The following is a 19431-nucleotide window of genomic DNA, read 5'->3' as shown; positions in this document are numbered from 1 at the left end:
TGCCTGCTGGCTTTGTGTTATTATACAGATCTGGGGGAGGCTTAGGAAGAAGCTTCGAGGCGGGCCCGAATGCTGGCCAGTCGTCGTTCGAGATTCTGGGCGAGTTAGCTCGGAAGGGGAAGGCCAACTCACCGAGAGACCGTCTTCCAGCGAGTGATGCCACTGCCCAAGCGACGCGATCCTGTCGCCGCCAACCACGCCAGGGTCACGCGGCGGGACATACTTGTCGGCCAGGGGGACATGCTTGTCGGAAGGTGGCAACTTCTTACCAGGCAGTGACTTGCTCGGCGTGTCCTTGCTGCTGCGGCTGCTCGATGTGCCCGAGCTGACAGTGTTCACTGGCCTCTCACCAAGCGGGGGCATCTCACTTAGCGGTGTGAGGGGGCGGAGGGACTCTCGGCTCGACTGGCTGCGGATGGAGGACGCACGCGAGAGGGGGCGAGGAGGTGGCGGGGGCCGGTTCTCTGGCTTGTCTCTGTCCGCCGCTAAAAGCTTGGCGAGCACCGTATCGTCCCCTATACGTGACAGCCCGCGGACACCGGCCCGCGTGCGCACAACGGTTGACTCGTCTTGTTCGGCGGCAAGCAGCTTGGAGAGGGCCGCTTCGTCCCTCAGTCGGAGCGACCCGCTGCGCGACGAAGGTAACTGCGAGCCCTCTGAGCCGCGAGAGGACGTGCGGGATAGCGGACGGAACGTCCGCATCGTGGCAGTGAGCGCTGTAACGTCCCGAGACATCGGGGTTGGGGTAGGAGGCTGCTCCTTGCGCCAGATTGGTGGTGACATACTCGACGAGTTGACTGATGAGGCTGAACCTGGAATCTTGATGGCTGAAGACGCCAGCTTCTTTCGTGCACTGGCCTGAACGCATTTGACGAGCTCGGCGAACGCCTGTCTCTCGGACACCGGGCGGGTTCGAGGTACAGAGCGAGGCGCAGTTCTTGGCACAGTTGGCGGTGTACCAGCATTCGCAGCGCCACGAAGAGGGGTGTGCATCATGTTCGTGGTCGCAGCCGGGGCCAGGAGGGCGAGCTTTGTTGGTGGTGAAACCGTGGGCGGTGGCTCTGAACCGAAGAAGTCGGTCGGTGGGTCCCACGACCAGCCAACCCATCGAGCCCAAGCGACGGGCGCCGAGGGGACTGCGACGGACACCGAGTGGCTCATAGTCGTCGTGAGGCCTGGTGACGAGTTGAAGAAGTGGTCAAACGTCACGTCGTCCATGTCACTGAATCCATGCTCGAATGAGTCGGTCAAGGTGGTAAGGTCGATCGGCTGAGGCGCCACACCTGGAGGTGGAACGCCCTGTTTTGTCCAGTCAACCCCGTTGAAGAAGGGGTGGCGGCGGATCTCGCCTACGTCCGAGTGGCCGAGGCGGATCTCTGCCGTGCTCAGCAGACCACTGAGAAGGCTCTTGAGCTGCTGGGAGACATGGCCGGGCCAGCGCACGTCGCACTGCATGATCCGCTCGTACGTGCCCCCGATGGATGGCGAGAAGAAGGGTGCTCGGCCCACACTCATCTCGTAGAGGGTCGCGCCGAGCGACCACCAGTCAACGTCTCTGCCGTACCCGGGTGGGTCGATATCCGATGGGCGGAGGGTGCGGTCGGCCTCGCTCTCGTCATCGAGACTGTGAGCCGCCTCGATCATGGCGTCCTCGGCTAGCCTGAGCACCTCGGGGGCCACATAGTCTGGGGTTCCGGCAGGCAGTAGGCACAGCCGCTTGGGGACGGATCCGTTGGTGAGGGGCGCCGATGAGCCAAAGTCGGTCAACCACAGCCGACCATCGGCGAGGAGTAGAAAGTTGTGAGGCTTGATATCACTGCCGGGTGTCAGCAGTAAAGAGCAGTTAGTACCCACCGATGCGCGTAGCCCAAACCGTGAAGCCAAGCGATGGACGCGACCATCTGCTTGGCCCACCATGCGACCTCCTTCTCCTCCATACGGCCAGTATCCAACCCCGGTGCGGGCAGCATCTCGCATAGGCGGTCCCACAGGCTACCACATGGGGCGTAGGAAGTGACCATGTGCAGGGCGTGTGGTGTCTGGAAGGTGACGGCTAGCCGGGGGGCCGGTACGGCCGTTTTCATCGACGTGGCGAGCATGTGGACATGGCGCTCGTTCCCGAGGCCCAGTTGCTGCGTGTTAGGTGAGAGGAACGCGCAAGTCACCTACTCCTCCAGCTCGGAGCACCATGCTCTTCTCGATCGTCTTCATGGCGTAGACCCGCCCGTCAAGCTTGCACCGCACAGCATCGACCTGCGCGAGTTAGAACTCTACCACCGGCAATGAAAGGTACTCACGACACCAAACTGGCCCTCGCCAATACGACCAAGGACGTCATAGTCGCTCTTCTTGATGCGAAGGTTGTCAACGTGCTGGAGAGCTGTGGGAGTCAGCTCATAATCGACAAGCGCCTGCAAGCTCACCGTCTCTGTCTGCCTGCCTCCCCTTTAATCCACTGGCAGCCCAGCCTGCAAGGAGGAGCGCATCAAGCTTGCACCCTCGCTCATTGGCCTCGTCGGCGACGGCAAAGTGGTCCGCTATGGGCTGGGTTGCCTGGGCGTCGAGGACATTGGACAAGAGCAAGTGGCGGTGGGGGTAGGATGGTGGGGGCATGTTATCTACGAGTCATGGGAGTGTGTGTGGGGGGGGGAGTCGATGAGAAAGACTTGTTCTAAGTCCAAGTCGTGGACAATGGTGATGGTGAGCTGAGAAGGACAACGGTGGTTGATCCTGGCGGGGGTCGGAGTGTTGCACTTGCCAGCCAGGGACAAGGGCGACAAGGGCCAAGATCAAAACAAGGCGCGTGTCGAGGCTCAGGCCCCGTGAATTTGATTCCGCTAATCCAAACACGTGTGTATTGACATATTGACACTGACCACCCCATGATCTGCATATCTGCACGGATTACAGGGAGGGACAAGGCGCCAACTGGTGCAGAAAGCAAATAGATCAGCAGATCGGCATGCTGCAATGCATCAGCAACCCACTCAAAAGACGACAATCTCAGAAACACAAGATATCGACGTTGCTTATATCTCTGCTTCTGCTAATCAACTCCTAACATATGAATTTAACACGCCCTCTATTTGAGGATACGCCTACCCCCACTTCGGCGCGTGTCCCGAGGAGAGAGCCGACCTGCCAGCCTGCCTGCCAGCCCTGGTGGTCTCGGGCCAAGCCGACTTGGGTGGTGTATCCATGCGTGCTTTGGCAAAAATGACATCACCCAGGCCATTTTTATGCTGTAGCCACCGCTCGGATCCGAGGCAAAATGTAAGCAACTCGAAGATTAGGTGGAACCGCGTGCTGCCACTCACCCTGCTGCTCAAAGCTGCCTGCCTGCTTGCTTGCCCGCGCGTTCAAGCTAACCCATTATCCCTGGGCGCATCGCTTCCACTCTCGACTCCATCGCATCTAACACGACTCGACCTCTTCAACTAACTCTCCCCCCGTGACCGTCTCTCCTTTCCCATCCCACTCCCAGGACTAGTACCCACTAGGCCTCTGACCATCTCCCATCTCGCCTACCCTCATCGCCATCCCCCTCGGCTCCACCTTACGTCCGTCCACTAGATCGATCTCGCCGACAGTCACGTCGCTTTTCTGACTCGACTCGACCGCGTGCTCGCGCAGACGCTTCGCACTTCAAAACAGCCGCCCCATCGCGCGGCTCTCATACCCCTTTCACCCATCTACAACCACCTCATCGATACTACATGGCATCGACATTTGCTATAGCAACAACTGCGTTAATACCTCTCGTCTCCGTTGTCTCATTCTCACTCTACATCACAACCCACCCGGCGTCGCCAGTCTACGCCCTACTCCACAGCCGTGGAGTCAAACTTCCAACTGCCAGAGATGAAGCCCTCGATGGTGGTGTCGGCGCGTTCCCCGCCAAGCGGGACGCGTTTGATATCGACGACCCCGTCGTCATGAGCGACGGTGTGCCGGTCGCCGAGGCTCAGTTCTGGCGCTGGACACAGGGCCTCAAGATTGCCCTCCTTGCGGCTCTCATCCCGCCGTTCGTCGCCAACGTTCTCCTCCTGGTCTTCACCATCATCGCCTCGGAAGGCTTTGAGGAGCACGAGCGCCTTCGCGCGTTCCTGCTTCCTATCCTTCTCGTCCCGGCACATGTCGTAAACCTCATCCTCACGATCTCGTACCTTCGCCAGAGGGAGACCCGCACACACTGGCCGACTACGATCTACCTGGCTGTCAACCTCGCCTCCCAGTTCCTGATCCTCGGCATTCTCGCTCTCCTCCCCTCGACGCCCATGCCATCGAGCCCCATCAGTGAGACGAGGTTCTTCACCATCATGGAGATTGTCAGCCTCCCGCCCCTCAAGATCATCCCGATCTTGACGTCGTTGCTGCCTCTGCTCCAGCTTGTGCCCCTCCTCATCATCCTCGTTGTCCGCCGCGGCCCGGCGCTCTACATCCCGTTCCAGGATCTCTACCCCTCCAAGGTGGTCGATGCCATCCCGGCCGGAAGCCGATCGCTCAACCCCAACTTCGCCAACGTAGTTGGCGAGGTGCAGTGCACCATTCCCCAGTGGATGATGTTCACCTACGCTGGTGAGGTCATTGAGCGCTCCAAGGTTCAGGAATCGATGGACGTTTGGGACCTCCCTGCCTGGGGAGCCACCATGCGTGCGCTGCCGAACTACCTGGATATCAAGAACGTTTACGGCCGTCGCCGAACCCGTCTCCGCAAGTGGGAGGGCTTCAACCTGCTCTGGAAACTGCTCGTCGTCAACAAGGGGCTCTTCATTGCCCAGTCGACCCTCGCCGCGGTCACCGCCGTCGGCTACTACGGACCTCATCTCCTCCTCAAGTGGTTCCTGGACTACCTTGCCAACGACCCGGGACGTGAGCAGCCCGCCTGGGGTTGGATCCTCGCCCTCGGCCTCTTCGTGTCCAACGCTATGGTCTACCTTGTTACCGGCATCACCTGGTCGATCAGCTCGACCTGGCTTACTGGACGCTTCAAGCTTCAGCTGAACGGCATGTTGTTCGCCAAGACTCTTCGCAAGAAGGACATTGCTGCTGGAGCTGAGGACACCGGTGCCGTTGGCGATGTCAAGGAGGAGGCTGCCAAGGCCAAGAAGAAGAAGGAGGACAAGGAGGACGAGGAGGAGGATGAGGAGGCCGTACAGTCAAAGTCACAGATCATGACCTTGTTCACGGTCGATGTTGACCGTGTGGCCGAGTTCATCTTCCACCTCTTCACCATTGTGGACGCACCTCTGGAGATTGTTGTTGCCACCGTCTTCCTCGTCAAGCTCCTTGGCACGTCGGCACTCTTTGGTCTCCTCACCACCATCTGCTGCATGCCGCTCAACCACCTGGCCTCCAAGTTTGTCGTTACTGCTCAGGAGAACCTCATGAAGACCCGTGACCAACGCACGGCGCTCATGAACGAGGTCCTCCAGGGCATCCGCATGCTCAAGTTTATGGCCTGGGAGCGATCCTTCGAGAGGCGTATCAACGGTATCCGCAAGAACGAGCTTTCATGGCAGGCGAGAAACTACCAGATCGAGGTCTTCTTCAACCTCCTCTGGGCCATCACCCCAGTCCTCGTGACGGTCGTGTCCTTCCTCCACTTCACCCTCATCCGCGGCGAGACCCTCACGCCTTCCGTCGCGTTCACCTCGATTGCGGTCTTCAACGAGCTCCGTTTCGCCCTCAACGCCCTTCCCGAAACCTTCATCGCTGCCCTCCAGGGCTTCGTGTCGTGCCGCCGTATCGAGAAGTACTTGTCGCTCGCCGAGGTTTCCAACGTCGAGCCTTTCGACGGCGGTGACATTGTGCTCGTCAACGCGACCCTTACGTGGCCCAAGGACGACTCGTCGTCCGGCTCGGGCAAGAAGTCCACCGCCCCGACGCCTCGCCCCGACTTTTCGCTCGCCGACCTCTCGCTCCGCTTCCCCGAAGGCAAGCTGTCGCTCATCTGCGGTCGTCTTGGCTCGGGCAAGTCGCTCCTCCTCTCTGGCCTTCTCGGCGAGGCCGACCTTGTCGCTGGCCAGATGGTTGTCCCTCGTTCCGAGCCTGACGCCATGTCATTGTTTGACAACAAGGTCCAGGACGACGAGTGGATTGTGCCCTCGCTTGTGGCCTATGTTCCCCAGCAGGCTTGGCTTCAGAACGCGAGCATCAAGGACAACATCATCTTCTCAAGCCCTTGGAACGCCGCCCGCTACGATGCCGTCATCGCCGCATGCTCTCTGACCACCGACCTCGAGATCCTCGAGGATGGCGATGAGACTGAGATTGGTGAGAAGGGCCTCAACCTCTCTGGTGGCCAGAAGGCTCGTGTTTCGCTCGCCCGTGCCGTCTATTCGCGCGCCAGCGTTCTCTACCTCGACGACGTCCTGTCGGCTGTCGACGCCCACACCGCCCACGCAATCATGGCCGAGTGCATCCAGGGTCCTCTGCTCGAGAACCGCACTGTTCTGCTTGTGTCTCACCACACTGCCCTCGTTTCCCCTGCTGCTGCCTACATTGTCGCTCTCGAGAACGGCGACGTCAAGTTTGCTGGCACCAGGGCCGAGTTTGTCGAAGGCGGTCTGATGGCGGAGCTCGATGCTGAGGACCCCGAGTCCAAGCCCACCGAGGGCGAGAAGCTCGAGGAGAAGACGATCGAAGAGACCATTGGCGCCAAGCTCGTCCACAAGTCGGTCGTCAGCCTCAGCGGCGCGGCCGTTGGATCTGAGCCTGGCTCTGAGACGAGCTCCATTGCCCCGACGGACGAGAACAACACCCTGGTCGGATCCACCCCCGAGGTTGCCAAGCCCAAGGCTCCTCGCAAGCTCATCGAGGACGAGAAGCGCGTGCGTGGCCGCATTGCCTGGCCCGTCTGGAAGCTCTACTTCACCTCGCTTGGCGGTCCCGTCTGGTGGTTCTTCTTCATCCTTTCCGTCTTGATCGCTGCCTTTACCCCCGTCTTTGAGCGCGGCTGGGTCACCTTCTGGACCGACCCCGACCCGAACCGCCCTTACCACAGCTCGACCTACTACGTTGTTGGCTACTCGATCATCTCGGTCGCTGGTGTTATCCTCAGTGACGTCCAGTTCGCAGTCACCTACATTGGCTCGCTCCGTGCGTCGCGCATCCTTCAGCAGAAAATGCTCGAGTCTGTCCTCTTCGCCACGCTGCGCTTCCACGACACCACGAGCCGTGGCCGTCTGCTCAACCGCTTTGGTAAGGACATTGAGGGCCTTGACTCGTCCATGGCCGACAACTTTGTGCGCTCGATTGCCTATGCCCTCAACGTCGTTGTCACTGTCAGCTCGATCACCTACATTGGCGGCTGGCCGTTCGTCGCGGCTGGCCTGCTCATGCTCGGCGTCTACTACCATGCCGGATCCATGTACGGCCAGGCCTCTCGTGACATGCGTCGTCTCGACTCAGTCACTCGTTCGCCCCTCTACTCGCTGTTCGGCGAGACTGTGTCGGGTGTCGCTGTTATCCGTGCTTTCGGTGCCAGCACTGTTGCCCTCAAGCAGATGATGAAGCTCGAGGACACCAACATGCTCGCATTTGCGTGGACCTGGACCATCAACCGCTGGCTCTCGGCCAGGTTCAACATGCTCTCGTCGCTGCTTGTCGGTGTCACGGCCTGCGCCATGCTCGTTTCGGGCGTCAACGCTGCTTTCGCTGGTTTCGCCCTCGCCTTCGCCACGACCATTATGCACGACCTGCTGTTCGTGGTTCGCCGCTTCGTCCAGCTTGAGCAGAGCATGGTTGCTCTTGAGCGCATCAAGGAGTACTCCGAGGTTCCTCAGGAGGCGCCCGAGTACGTCGACCCTCGCCCTCCTGCTTCGTGGCCCGCCGAGGGTGGTATCTCGGTCGACAAGCTCGTCATCCGCTATGCCCCCGACCTCCCCGATGTTCTCCACAGCATCAGCTTTGACGTCAAGCCCCGCGAGAAGGTCGGCATTGTCGGCTCGACTGGCTGCGGGAAGTCTACGCTGGCGCTCTCATTCTTCCGCTTCGTCGAGGCTACCTCGGGCAAGATTGTTATCGACGGCATCGACATTGCCAAGATTGGCCTGACCGACCTCCGCTCCAACATCATGATCATTCCCCAGGACCCCACGATTCTCTCTGGCACTCTGCGTTCGACTCTCGACGTGTTTGACGAGTACGACGATGCCGACATTTACGAGGCGCTTCGTCGTGTTCACCTGCTCAAGGCCGACGAGCCTGTTGGCCCTGCCGCTGTCGCCGAGTTGTCGAGCGGGGACTCTGACGCCGAGGAGAGCCGCAACGTCAATGTCTTCCGCGACCTGTCGTACCCCGTCTCGGAGGGCGGCGAGAACTTTTCGACTGGCGAGAAGCAGCTGGTTTGCATGGCTCGTGCCATCCTGCGCCACAACAAGGTGCTGTTCATGGACGAGGCGACTGCATCGATCGACTACGAGACGGACGAGCTCATCTCCAAGACGATCCGTGCCGAGTTTGCCGACAGCACGATCCTCACGATTGCACACCGTATCCACACCATCATCGACTTTGACAAGGTGTTGGTGATGCACCGTGGCTCGATCGCCGAGTATGCCTCGCCGGCCGAACTGCTGCGTGACCACAAGTCACGTTTCTACAGCCTGTGCAAGGCGACTGGCAAGACCGAGTTCAAGAACCTGAAGGAGTTGGCCCTCGAGGCTGAGCGAAGGAGGCTTGGCCAGCAGCAGTAGGAGCTGCTACCGCTGCCGCAGTAAGGGTGTTTTTAAGCTTGCCATAGAATATTAAATGAACTATTGCCTTCTTACGGGCGCTTGCAGGCTGGCAGCTTGCAGTGGATTGATTGCTCCGGCGGAGGTGAATGGTGCCTCGACCCAAGAGCTCCGACGCCACCCCCTGGTCGGGCCGGCGATACTCTCGGACCAGGGACCCGGCGTCGGCGGGAGTGAATGGCGGCCCTGGCCAGAGCTGCTTGTTTGTTTGCTGTGGCGTCGGGGGTGGCGTTGGGGAATGGACGAGCTGCGGCGTGTAGTGTAGTGTAGTGCGACGTGCGTGCGGAGTGTGTGCGGCGTGTTGTGGCCGGAGCGAGCGCGGGCGGGCTGGCTGGCGGGCTGCCCGGCGTCGGAGGTTGTTAGAAGCGAGCGAACGCGCCGAGTGTTCTTTGGACGGAAGGGGGGGGGGGGGGGGGCGCACCAGGCCCAGGCGCAGCCAGTGCATGCCACGCTGTGTCGCTCGCTCGCTCGTCATCATGCCGAACAAGCACATTACGCGCACTACGCGCACTACGCGACACTACGGGACACTACACGTGCTTCCGAGGCGGCGCCACGCGTCTGTAGGCAACGCGGCAAGACTAATGTAGAACTAGACGACCAGCCCAGCCCAACCCAGTCCAGTTAACCACCTGCTCACGCCGCCGCCGTCGCGTACGTGATCTGCTGGAACGAAGGGTGGGCTGTGCGTTGCGAGACAGATTAGACTCTTGACCAACTTGGCAGGGCCTCGAATTTCCCCGGCTGAAGTGCGTAGCCTCCTCGCCGTCGGCGTGGCCATGGCGCGGATCTCGCCTCGCCTCCACAAGCACCATGCCGGCACGGGCGTGCCAGGCACCGTGTGGCCTTCGCCGTTGATGTGGCCTCGCTCGTGGGATTAGGTTTGCGGGCGTGCCGTATGCGCCGTGACTTACTGGTCTTGCCTTGCCTGCTGGCGACGAGCGTTCTTTCTCCCTCCTGCTGGCCTGCCTGCTGCGTTTCGGAAACAGGGGGTGGGGAGCGAGGGGGAGGGGCAAGGGGGTGCCGTCAAGAGGTGCTCAAGTGGTGCCAGTGGTGTGGTAGAGCAAAGTGGTGCTCTAGCTGTCGAGGCCAGTTGCATCTTCACACTCATCACACACACCGACGTACCATGGAGCGCGCGCGACGCCGGTCCCTCCCTTCGATCAACGAGCTCGCGCAGGTGCAGCTGGGCGGCACCAGCGGCCGCCGTGCCCGCGCAAGCTACGGCACGTTCGCGGCCACCTCTGCGGCTCTGCCTGCCGCCTCGCCGCCGATGCCAGGCGACGGAGACGACGACGACGACGACGACGAGTTCGAGTACGACGGCGCGACCGCCACGACCGAGACGGAGGTGGCGTCCTTCGACGACGACGACGACGGGTACTACCGCTCGGCCGAGGAGGCTACCGGCGCCCTGGCGGCGCTGTGCGGCGTCGCGCGGTACAGCGACCTCGTGTCGTCTTGGGCTGGCATCCCGGGCGTGCCAGAGGAGGCGGAGGAGGTGGAGCAGCTCGACGACGGCGACGGCGAGTCGGGCATGGCCACGGCCGCGGGCACGGCGACGGGCCGCACGTCTGCCGCGACGGGCCACTCGCGCTCCTTCTCCGTGGAGGAGATGCTCGACGAGGACCCCGGGTCGGCGTGCCGCCCGCTCGTCGAGCCGCAGCCGCTGCTCGACGCGCTGAAAGCGGCCCAAGGCTTCGACGAGCACGCGATCCCGACGCGGGCAGAGCTGTGGGCCGCGAGTATTGGCACTGTGATCGACGAGACGGGGCAGCCGCACCACTTCCGCGAGTTCTTCCCCGACTGGAGCGAGAAGTCTGGCCTGTTTGGCCTGCGCGCGCCGTCGCCGTCGCCCTCGGCCGGCCGCGACGCCGCCCAGCCCCGCACGGTCGTCTTCTTCATCCGCGCCCTGCTCTGCGGCCAGTGCCAGGACTATGTCCGCACCCTCGCCTCGCTCGACCTCGCGGCGATCGCCGCCGCGAATGTGCGCGTGGTCATCATCACCAACGGGAGCTGGCGCGGCATCAGGCGCTATCGCGAGATGTTCCACTGCCCGTTCGAGATATACACGGACCCGACGTTGAAGGTGTACAAGGCGTTAGGGTAAGCACCGCCGGCACCGGCAGCGAGAGAGATTGCAAGCTGACACCGACGCCAGCATGTCCCCGCGCATCAGCAACCTCGAGCACCTGGTCTCCGTGTTCCGCGCCCCGAAAGATCGCCCAGCATACCACCGCAAAGGGCCCTTCACGCAAGTGGTGCTGGGCACGGCCAACGTCGCGCGCCTCGGCGTGCTCAACATCGGCTCGATCACGCAGATGGGCGGCGAGTTTGTGCTTTTGCCCGGGTACCGCTGCACGTACGCGCACCGCATGCCCAACAAGTACATGCACGACGAGGCGGCCGACGTGCTCCGCGCCGCGGGCGTGCGGTTCCCGCTTGCTGAACAGGCAAGCGAGGAGGGCGACAACGCGTCCCTGCTCGTTGGGAACGGCCAGTTCCTCCGCGAGCGCGAGCACGAGGTCGTTGAGAAGAAGGCTGAGAAGGGAGAAAAGGAAAAGAAGATGAAGGCTGTGGCGGCCGCGCCGGCGCGGCTCGACCCCCACCCCGGCCGTCACCAGCTGCGCAAGTGTAAGAGCGAAGGCCAGTGGCAGCGGCGGCGCGACGGCGTACTCGCCACGACGACGACGACAACGAGACGACGAGCAGACTATGTGTAATGATTGATACCTTTTGCCTTCGCCTTTGTATAGATTTAATGTGTTTGTGCTTCTTTCCCATGTCCCGTCGGCATTTGTAGCAGTTGCCACACTCAGAGGCAGTGTCAAGACTGATCACCCCGGATGGCCTGTCCCGCCCACGACGCCACCGCCACCACCCCACCACCCCACCACCAGCACAACTGTATGGATACCTTATGCATTTATGCAGAGACTATGGATACATTTGGCTGCCAGCCATTATCATGGGGCCCTAGTGTTCTCTCGCGGCGCCGGCGAGGCAGAACCAAACAAAACCTGTTAACCTTAAGAGAGAGAGCGAAACCGAAGAGAGAAAACCTTGTTGGAGAAAAACCTTGGGGGGAAGGACGACGAACGCCCTTACTGGCGGTCGCCGAAAGTCGAGCTGCGCGCGACAGGGCCGAAGACAATCTCGTCGGCAATGTCGGCGTCCTCGTACTGGGCAGCACGCGTGGCCTCGCCGTACGTGCCCCAAGTCGAGCCCGAGGTGTCACCGACGTGGATCGAGGGCGTGCGCTCGGCGCGCTGGACACGCGCGACGCTGCGACGCGAGGAGGCGAAGCGGCGCGCGGGAGAGGGGGTGGTGGGAGTCACCCAAGTGGCCGCGTTGCCCTGGATCTGGCGACGCTCCGCAGTGGCCAGCGCCGCAGGGCTGGCCTCGGAGACCATGCTAGTTCCAGAGGGAATGCTGCCGCTGGCGAGGCGCGACAGGGCCGAGACCGGAGGGTTGAAGCGGTCCGAGGTCGAACCACGGAAGAGCGAGCCGCTCGAGCTACGGCCACCGCTGGTGGCGCTGAAGTCACCACGAGGCTGCGAGCCCGAACCACCCGAGCCAGACGAGCCAAAGGCCGAGCCGGGGTCGGCGAAAGAGTTGAGCGAGCGGTCAGACTGGAACTCGCTAAAGCCAAACGACGTGAGGGTGTCGTTGGGGACATAAGGGCGCTCGCCGGGGCGCACGTTGCGCGGGTAGCGCGGGTAGAAGCCCGGCAGCGGGCGCGGGACGTTGGTCGCCTGGGCGGGGGCAGACTCGGCAGGCTCCTCACCAGCGGGGCGGCTGCTGGGGCCGACAGCCATGGGGGGGAGGTACTCGTTCTCCCCCGACCAGTGGAAGGTCCTCTCCGACTCCCAGCTAGCACGAGAGCCAATCGTCGAGAAAGTCTCGAAGGAGGTGCGGCGAGCCGAACCGATAGGGCGCCCGGCGCCAACGGGGTTGGCGGCGCCGGCGCGCGAAACCTTGTCAACGGCGTAAGCAGGGTTGCCGCCGCCGTCGACAACAGGGGTGTTAACATTGCCGGCCGCGCGGTCGGCAGTGTTGACCTTGGCAACGCCGACAGTGTCGACGGTGCTAACCTTGGAGGGCTCGCCGGCAGGGCGAGCAGGGCCACGAACGCCGAGAATCTCGGGCTGGCCGACAAACGAGTTGGTCGTGGCGAGCGAGGGCTCCGAGCCGAGCTTCTCCTGCGGCTCGTCCTCGGCGTCCTCCTCAATGTCGTTCGCGAAGAGACCGTTGATGGCGCCGAGGCGCTGGGCCTTGTCGGGCGAGGCCTTGGAAACCTTGATGGGGCTCTGAGTGACAGTAGCCTCTGAGTCAATCGACTTGCCGCCAGGAGTCTGGAGGACAGTCGAGGGAGTGCGCGGCGTGATCATACCGCGCATCCAGTCGCCCTCCGAGGGGGCCTTCTTGAATAAGCGGTCTAAGCCGGTGGCCGCGGCTAAGGCGGCTAAGGCGGCCTTGGCGCGAGACGCAGCCCTCGCCCGCTCTTGCGCCGACCTAACACTATCGGCGTAGTGAGCAGCAGGCGAGGACTTGGAGGGGTTGTCGGGGTCTAACGGCTGACCCGTCTCGGCCTTGTTCTTGTTGCGACGGCGACAGCAGAGCAGGAGGAGGATGAGAAGTACGAGGAAGCCTCCAACGATGCCGACGACGCAGCCGATGATAATCTTGTCCTTCTTGGAGAGGCCGCGGCGCATACTGCCAATGGGGACGGGGGCAGGCTCACCCGTGCCACTAGGGCCTTGGATACCAGTAATGTTGACGTTTAGGGCAGTGGTCGCACTAACCGAGTTTAGAGTACCGTTGAAGGTGATGTCGATAGCAGAGTAGGAGATGTTAACGGGTGGGTCGCCAACGAGAGTGTGGTTCTCAGGGTAGTAGATCAGCCACGAGGCGGCCTCCTTGGGAACGACTGTGGCGCGGATGTCCGTGGTCTGGTTGAGAAGGTATGGGGTGAGGTCAAACAGGAAGGTCGAGCCGGCCGCCGTGGTCGCATTGGGGAGCGCAAAGGCGGAGAAGAAGTAGGGCACGACGTTGAGTTGGAGGAATGACGCGAAGGTCAACGTGTCATTCGCCGGGGTAGAGGAGATGGTGACCGGGATAGAAAGAGGAGCGGGGGTGCCATTGACAAAGTTGTCGGGAGTGTTGCCGATGATGGAGCCCGAGGTGTTGTCAAAGGACAGCCACTTGAAGTTGCTGAGGTCTGGGGTGACGATGGCCTGCGACCAGTCGGCCGCGGTGCCGTTGATGAGGACATCCTTGGGGTCGAACTTGTAGTTGACCTGGCCACGCGAGACGGTGTTGATGGGTGCCCAAGGGTTCTTGCTGCTGAGCTCGATAGCTGGGCCGTCGCCAACAGAGAGAACGAAGCTGGTCTCGGCGGCAGTGAAGCCCCAGAAGTCGGTGCCTGTGACGACAATGGGGTACGAGCCGTTGGCGGGTGCCACACCGTTGAAAGTGAACGTGGTGTTGGAGAACTGGAGCCAGCTCGGGAGCGAGGACGCGCCACGAAGGTGAGCCTGGTAGTAGAGGTGGTTGTTGGTCTTGCCAGTGGCAGCCTTGCGGAAGGTATCGCCGCTCCAGCCGATGGAGAAGGACCAGTATGGGTTGACAGTAATACCAGAGTCACCGGGGGTGATTTGAACGGAAGCAAAGTCGCGTGTGGCAGGGTCCATGATTTGGGCGCCGAAACCCTGATGAACGGTGGGCGACGCGAGATCTGAGACAATGGCGAGGAAGGTAGAGTTGGTGAGGCCAGTCGAGTCCGAAGCCGTGACAGTCACATTGAACTGGCCCACGTCCGCCGCGGCGGGGGTGCCATAGAAAGTCGCAGGAGCGGGAGCAAACTTGAGCCAGGTAGGGAGAGCCGAGGTGGTGTACTGAACGACCTGAGCAGAGGTGAAAGTGCCGGGGAGGAGAGTAAAGACGAAGGGAGCGCCGACGCGCGCGACGGGGGGGAACTGGCCGTCGATGGGGAGGTTGAGAGCAGGGGCCGCGGTGACGACGGCGGCCCAAGCCCAGAGGGCGAGGAGCACGACGAGGCCGCAGCGCATCGTGTCGTGTGCGAAAAAAGCCACTTGGGCGCGTCAGCAGTGAACTCGGCGTCATGAGGCGGAGGGTGGCGGAGGATGAGGGGGAGGGGGAGGGGAGGGAGGGGGAGGGGGGTGGCGAGGAAGGTGCGAGGAAGATGGTACTATGTAGGAGATGGTACTATGGTACGTCGCCACCGCCTTCCCTCGGTGGTGTCTAGGTGGGGAAGTGTACTCACGAAAGGTGTTCCGAGACGGGCGTCGCTCAATAGCTTAAGTCGCGAAAGAGAGAGAAGCTGTTGCGTGTGAGCAGTGCTGTGGATGGGGGAAGGGTTGGAGGCGAGGCGAGGTGGTTGGGGGAAGACGTTCTATGGTGGGCTATGGTGGTGGTGTCTTCCCTCGCCGTCCTCTCAAACCATCCAGCGTCAAGAACTCACAATTCGTTGTACCAGTAGTCCTCAGCTTGACCTGGCCAGGCAAGAGGAAGTCTACGAGGCGTCAGTACATGCTCACAGCGTGGATGCGTCAAAAAAGTTGTCCGAGGAAGACACTCTATGGTGGGTGGCCAGGTGTCTTCCCTCCGACCACCTTGCCCACCTGGTCGCGTCGAGCACTTACGTGGTAGTCCCGAGAGGAGGAGAGAGGGCGAGAGAGTATGCTTAGAGGTTGTGGTTGTTGTTGCTGAAGACTGCGTAGGGCAATATGCACTGTATGTGTCAAGACACTTGAGTGTAGTATAGCTGTAACGCAGGTATGGAGTCACTGGATGAAGAAGAGAAAGAGTAACAATGGTAGGTTGGATGGAAATGATGGCGGCGTGCACCCAGCCTGGCGGGGGGTGATGGGTGGGGTGGACGTGCGCCTGGGTGTGTGCACGTCTGTCTGACCCCGGCACGCGAACTTCGACCCAAAAGTACAACGCGTCCAAGGTTCCTGACCCAGGCACACGTTATCACGACGCGAATTGGCCCACACGTCATTTTTCAAGCCCAAATCTTGCAGAATGTAGTAAAATTGAGCCCGTGATGGTTACGTTTGTGGGTATTGTATGTCCAGGGTCAGAGCCTCGTCGACGCGTAGTGATGGCGCCTGTGTGTTTGACTTGTGCCCTGGACGTGCACTCTCTGCCATCATGGCATGCATGGGCACTTGCGTAAGGATCCGCACTACTGTTTCCTGCAAATCGCGTCTTGCAACGCAGGGTTCGACATGAAAAGAACCCACGACCATGGCTTGTGCGCTCCATCACCACTGGCTGACGTGCACAAAAGTCAAAAGCCACGGACGGCTTGACGCGTCGCATGGCGCAGAAGCCACCGCCCTGTTGCCATACTTGCTAGGCGGGCACGAACGATGAAACAAGGTTGGGTTCACAACCGGCACGGCTTCTCTCACACGTACGCACGTACGCACACACCCGGTGGCCGAGCTGTATCCCGGCGACGAGACGACGACTACAGCAACCAGCGTCACACATTGCATGGCAGGGTCACACCGGCTGACCCTGCCGGGCTCGAGGGCATGTTCCAGCCAGCGTGCCAGCGACGCACTCCAACGAGGAGCAGACACTAGACGATGCAGCGGCCCCTCGCGTCCCCGGGTATTGCTCAGGACGCGTTTCATGATGGACTGCACCAACCGAAGGGCCAACATGACAAGTTACGGCAGACGCGTTCAAGCTAGCGAGATGGGAGCCTGCATTTCCTTGTCGATGCAGACGAGCTGGATGCAGTAGGTGTGTAATGCACGCGCGTGACGCTCGATGGTCGACGCAGCTTATGGCAGAATGGACCAGAGATTGTGGCTTATGTCGTGTTGAATGTATGCCCCTGCACGGACTGCGTTCCGCGCGCAGTGACAACGTACCATTCATGTCCGTGTTTGTTGTTTGTGTGCACACAAACACCGTGACACCGTCGGAATCGACACGAGAGTGATGTTTGTGTGCGTGAGCGATCGCGAGTGATGCAGACAAGGGGGGTGTACCCCTTGCGCCATCGCCGCCAGCACCGTGAGCAGCGTCGTCTTTATACATGCTTGCTTCCCCTGGCAGAGTGCAGCGCGGGGAGCGTTACTGATGCCGCCGGCGGGCCGGCTCGTGGCCAGCAACGGGGTCAAGGGGGTCAAAAGTCACCCGAAGATGGGGTCACCAACCCATGGACCTCGAAGAATGCAATCTGCGCTTCTTGCTCATGCAGTTCATGTTCTGTGTGCAGCTCCGCCCCATAGACTACACACACACAACAAGCCGCGACAATGTACGTCCACCTTAGGTAACTGCGTGGACTGAACAGACGTGACACAAGGTCACTCACCACGCTCACCGCGGACCACTACCACGAGACGCGGAGGTACAGTACCTTTCTGCGGCAACGGAACCGACGTGACTGCTTTTGTCCAGTCACTGGAGCTGAAACGCGGGACGCGCTGTAAACAAACAACCCACCACCCACGACGACGACGACGACGACGACGACGACACACAAGGAGCAATGCTGATGACATGCGATGCAAAACTGGCCCAATCTCTACAAGTTACTGCTGACGCGAACGCTTCTCGCGAGCCGCCTGGATACGCTGCCTCTTCTCCTCCTCGCGCGACAGGCGAACGACAGGTTCAGAAGGGGATGACGATGAGGCAGCGGCGTCAGCCTCGAGGAAGGCCGAGCGCCTGGGCTCCTGAACACGCTCGGTGAGCAGACCAGTGCCGGCACGGGCATTGGAGCGGATCTCCTTCTCCTTGGCAAGGGCAGCCGCCTCTTCCTTTGCCTGCTTCGCGAGATTGGCCCTCTCAAGCATGGGGGCAAAGCTGTCCCTGTGGAAGTTCTTAACCACCCCCCACGTGTCCTTGAATCCTGGGTTTGGGTTGACATATGAGTCCTCTGGAGGTGGGGCAATGACCGGGGCAGGAGGGATCCGGAAAAGCTTCTTGACCCAGTTCTGCTGAAGGGCGAGGGCCTGGATCAAGGTGAAGGTGTTGGCTGTAGTCCAGTAGAACAGGACGGCCTGAGTGTCGTGTCAGCCCGAGGGTGGTTAACAACCTTGATGGGAGACTCACTGCTGGGAACTGCGACACAAAGTAGACCAGGAAAGGTGAGGCGACAGTGAGACCGTTGCGCATGTGAGCCAGCTGAGATTGGGCGCGAGCCTGGGCACTGCCGTCGGCGCCAAAGTGGAGGACAAGAAGCTGGAGGGCGATCGAGGTCATGGGGAGGATGTAGTAGGGGTCCGCCACTGTGAGGTCCATGACCCAGCCAAAGCCGCCTTCCTTGAGCTGCGGCAACGGTGCGTCGGCGAGCCGGCGGAGCGCGTAGAAGAAGGCGAGGAAGAAGGGCATCTGCATGAGGGGCATGAGAAGCGGGCGGAAGGGCGAAACATCGTTTTCCTTCATCAGCTGGGACAGGTTCTGTGTGGCGACCTGCATGGCGTTCTGGTCCTTCGTTGTCTTGGCGTCGCTGAGACGCTTCATGAGCGCCGTCATTTGAGGCTGGACAGCGGCGAGGCGGACATTGTGGCGCGCGTTGCTGATGACGAATCGCAGCAAGATGAGTCGGACGGTGACCGTCATGAGCGCAATCGTCGCCCACCATGGCAAGGCGGTGATGTTGTGAAGGCCGACGAGGGCATCACGGAGCCAGCCAGCGGGGTTGAGCGGGCCGTGCTCGAGGCCCATGAGGGACAGGTCCGATACCTTGACGGCGGCGTGGACGGCCTCGGGCGAGTTGAGCACCTCTTCGAGGGGAAGGCCCGACTTGGTGATCAGGTCCTCGAGCGTGGGCGTCATGCTGTTGGCGCCGGACTGCGGGAGGAGCGACGAAGGGTCCGAGTGGAACTGGTTGTCTGGCGCAGTCGACGTCAGGTGGTCGGCGGGAGGGAGAGGCGGCTCGACGGGGTCGGCGGGGATGTCGGATGAGGGGACGGGCGTGTTGATCGGGATCGACGGGTTGGCCGAAGCGTTGGCAGCGGCGGCGGCGGCTTCGGGCTCGGCCGCCGGTGCCGGCGTCGAGGAGGAGCTCGACCACGGCGTCCAAGACAGGTGGCGGACGGCGACGCCGGCGAGGGCTGCTCTCCTCGGTAGAATGACCGGGCGCTTTCCAAGAGCGACGGGCGACGGCGACGGCTGGGACGTGTCAGCTGGCCATGCATCAACAGCCACAAGCGTGTCGAGCTAGCTCACCTTGGCAGCCATTGACAGCTTGCGGACCGCCGCGAGCTGGGACGAAGGGGCGGCTGCCCTGGGCGAGGAGTCAGCTTGAGAGCGCACCACGCAGCATGCCGAGCACCGACGTACCTCGTCTGGAGGGCTGCCCTTGCGTGGAGTGACCTTGCGAGCATTGCGGACAGTGTTGGCGGTAACAACAAGGTTGTCGGCCCGTGTTTTTAGGAACGTTCGGAGCATCTTGCAGCCTGGCCGGAAAACTAGAGTGGAGGTGGGTGCCGTGGCCGTCTCGGCGCCACATGCCACGGAGGTAGGAATTATGGCTTGCTGGGTGGATGACGGGGGTCACTGCCAGGGTGGTGCACCGTAGGTTGGGCCCGTGGTTGCTGGCTGGCAGACCTGCCCGCCGCTGGCAGACAAATCGCCCCCCCTATGATTGGCGGGGCGGTGAATTTGATCCCGCGTGGGTTCAGTCGGAACTCAGCGC

The 19431-nt window shown here is 61.6% G+C and overlaps 4 protein-coding genes across 4 annotated transcripts; 2 read left to right on the top strand and 2 right to left on the bottom strand.

The window, feature by feature from the left end:
• Positions 1 to 4: 4 nt before the first annotated feature.
• Positions 5 to 2613, bottom strand: ROCK1 (Rho-associated protein kinase 1; the record flags this gene model as incomplete). Its single annotated transcript, XM_062771484.1, has 6 exons — positions 5 to 95; positions 133 to 1816; positions 1855 to 2132; positions 2170 to 2253; positions 2298 to 2380; positions 2424 to 2613. 6 exons carry the CDS (start codon positions 2611 to 2613, stop codon positions 42 to 44), a joined length of 2373 nt encoding a protein of 790 aa, XP_062627468.1. The 3' UTR covers positions 5 to 41.
• A 1103-nt stretch (positions 2614 to 3716) lies between these two features.
• YBT1_2 (ATP-dependent bile acid permease) lies at positions 3717 to 8699 on the top strand (the record flags this gene model as incomplete). The annotated part of the gene is made up of 1 exon (XM_062771483.1): positions 3717 to 8699. One exon carries the CDS (start codon positions 3717 to 3719, stop codon positions 8697 to 8699), a length of 4983 nt encoding a protein of 1660 aa, XP_062627467.1.
• Positions 8700 to 9867: 1168 nt separating this feature from the next.
• Positions 9868 to 11461, top strand: AAED1_0 (Thioredoxin-like protein AAED1; the record flags this gene model as incomplete). Its single annotated transcript, XM_062771482.1, has 3 exons — positions 9868 to 10844; positions 10900 to 11372; positions 11451 to 11461. The coding sequence occupies 3 exons, from the start codon at positions 9868 to 9870 to the stop codon at positions 11459 to 11461; spliced, it is 1461 nt and encodes a 486-aa protein (XP_062627466.1).
• Positions 11462 to 17285: 5824 nt separating this feature from the next.
• Positions 17286 to 19160, bottom strand: Oxa1l (Mitochondrial inner membrane protein OXA1L). The gene is made up of 4 exons (XM_062771481.1): positions 19077 to 19160; positions 18963 to 19020; positions 17844 to 18905; positions 17286 to 17791 (listed from the first exon to the last, which is right to left on the bottom strand). Exons 1-4 carry the CDS (start codon positions 19118 to 19120, stop codon positions 17321 to 17323), a joined length of 1635 nt encoding a protein of 544 aa, XP_062627465.1. The 5' UTR covers positions 19121 to 19160; the 3' UTR covers positions 17286 to 17320.
• Positions 19161 to 19431: the final 271 nt, after the last annotated feature.

The sequence above is a fragment of the Vanrija pseudolonga genome, chromosome 3 (assembly GCF_020906515.1).
Source record: "Vanrija pseudolonga chromosome 3, complete sequence".
Taxonomy (NCBI): domain Eukaryota; kingdom Fungi; phylum Basidiomycota; class Tremellomycetes; order Trichosporonales; family Trichosporonaceae; genus Vanrija; species Vanrija pseudolonga.
The sequence above is the reverse complement of the archived record's forward strand: the minus strand, read 5'-3'. Positions and strand labels throughout refer to the sequence as shown.

What these genes read in the sequence shown, in the direction of transcription:
- Oxa1l (XM_062771481.1), bottom strand. Translation starts at nt 19,120, where the DNA reads ATGCTCGCAAGGTCACTCCACGCAAGGGCAGCCCTCCAGACGAG. An exon ending in AGCTGTCAATGGCTGCCAAG is followed by an intron (nt 18,906 to 18,962) that starts GTGAGCTAGCTC and finishes GACACGTCCCAG; the next exon opens with CCGTCGCCGTCGCCCGTCGC. An exon ending in TTGTGTCGCAGTTCCCAGCA is followed by an intron (nt 17,792 to 17,843) that starts GTGAGTCTCCCA and finishes CACGACACTCAG; the next exon opens with GCCGTCCTGTTCTACTGGAC.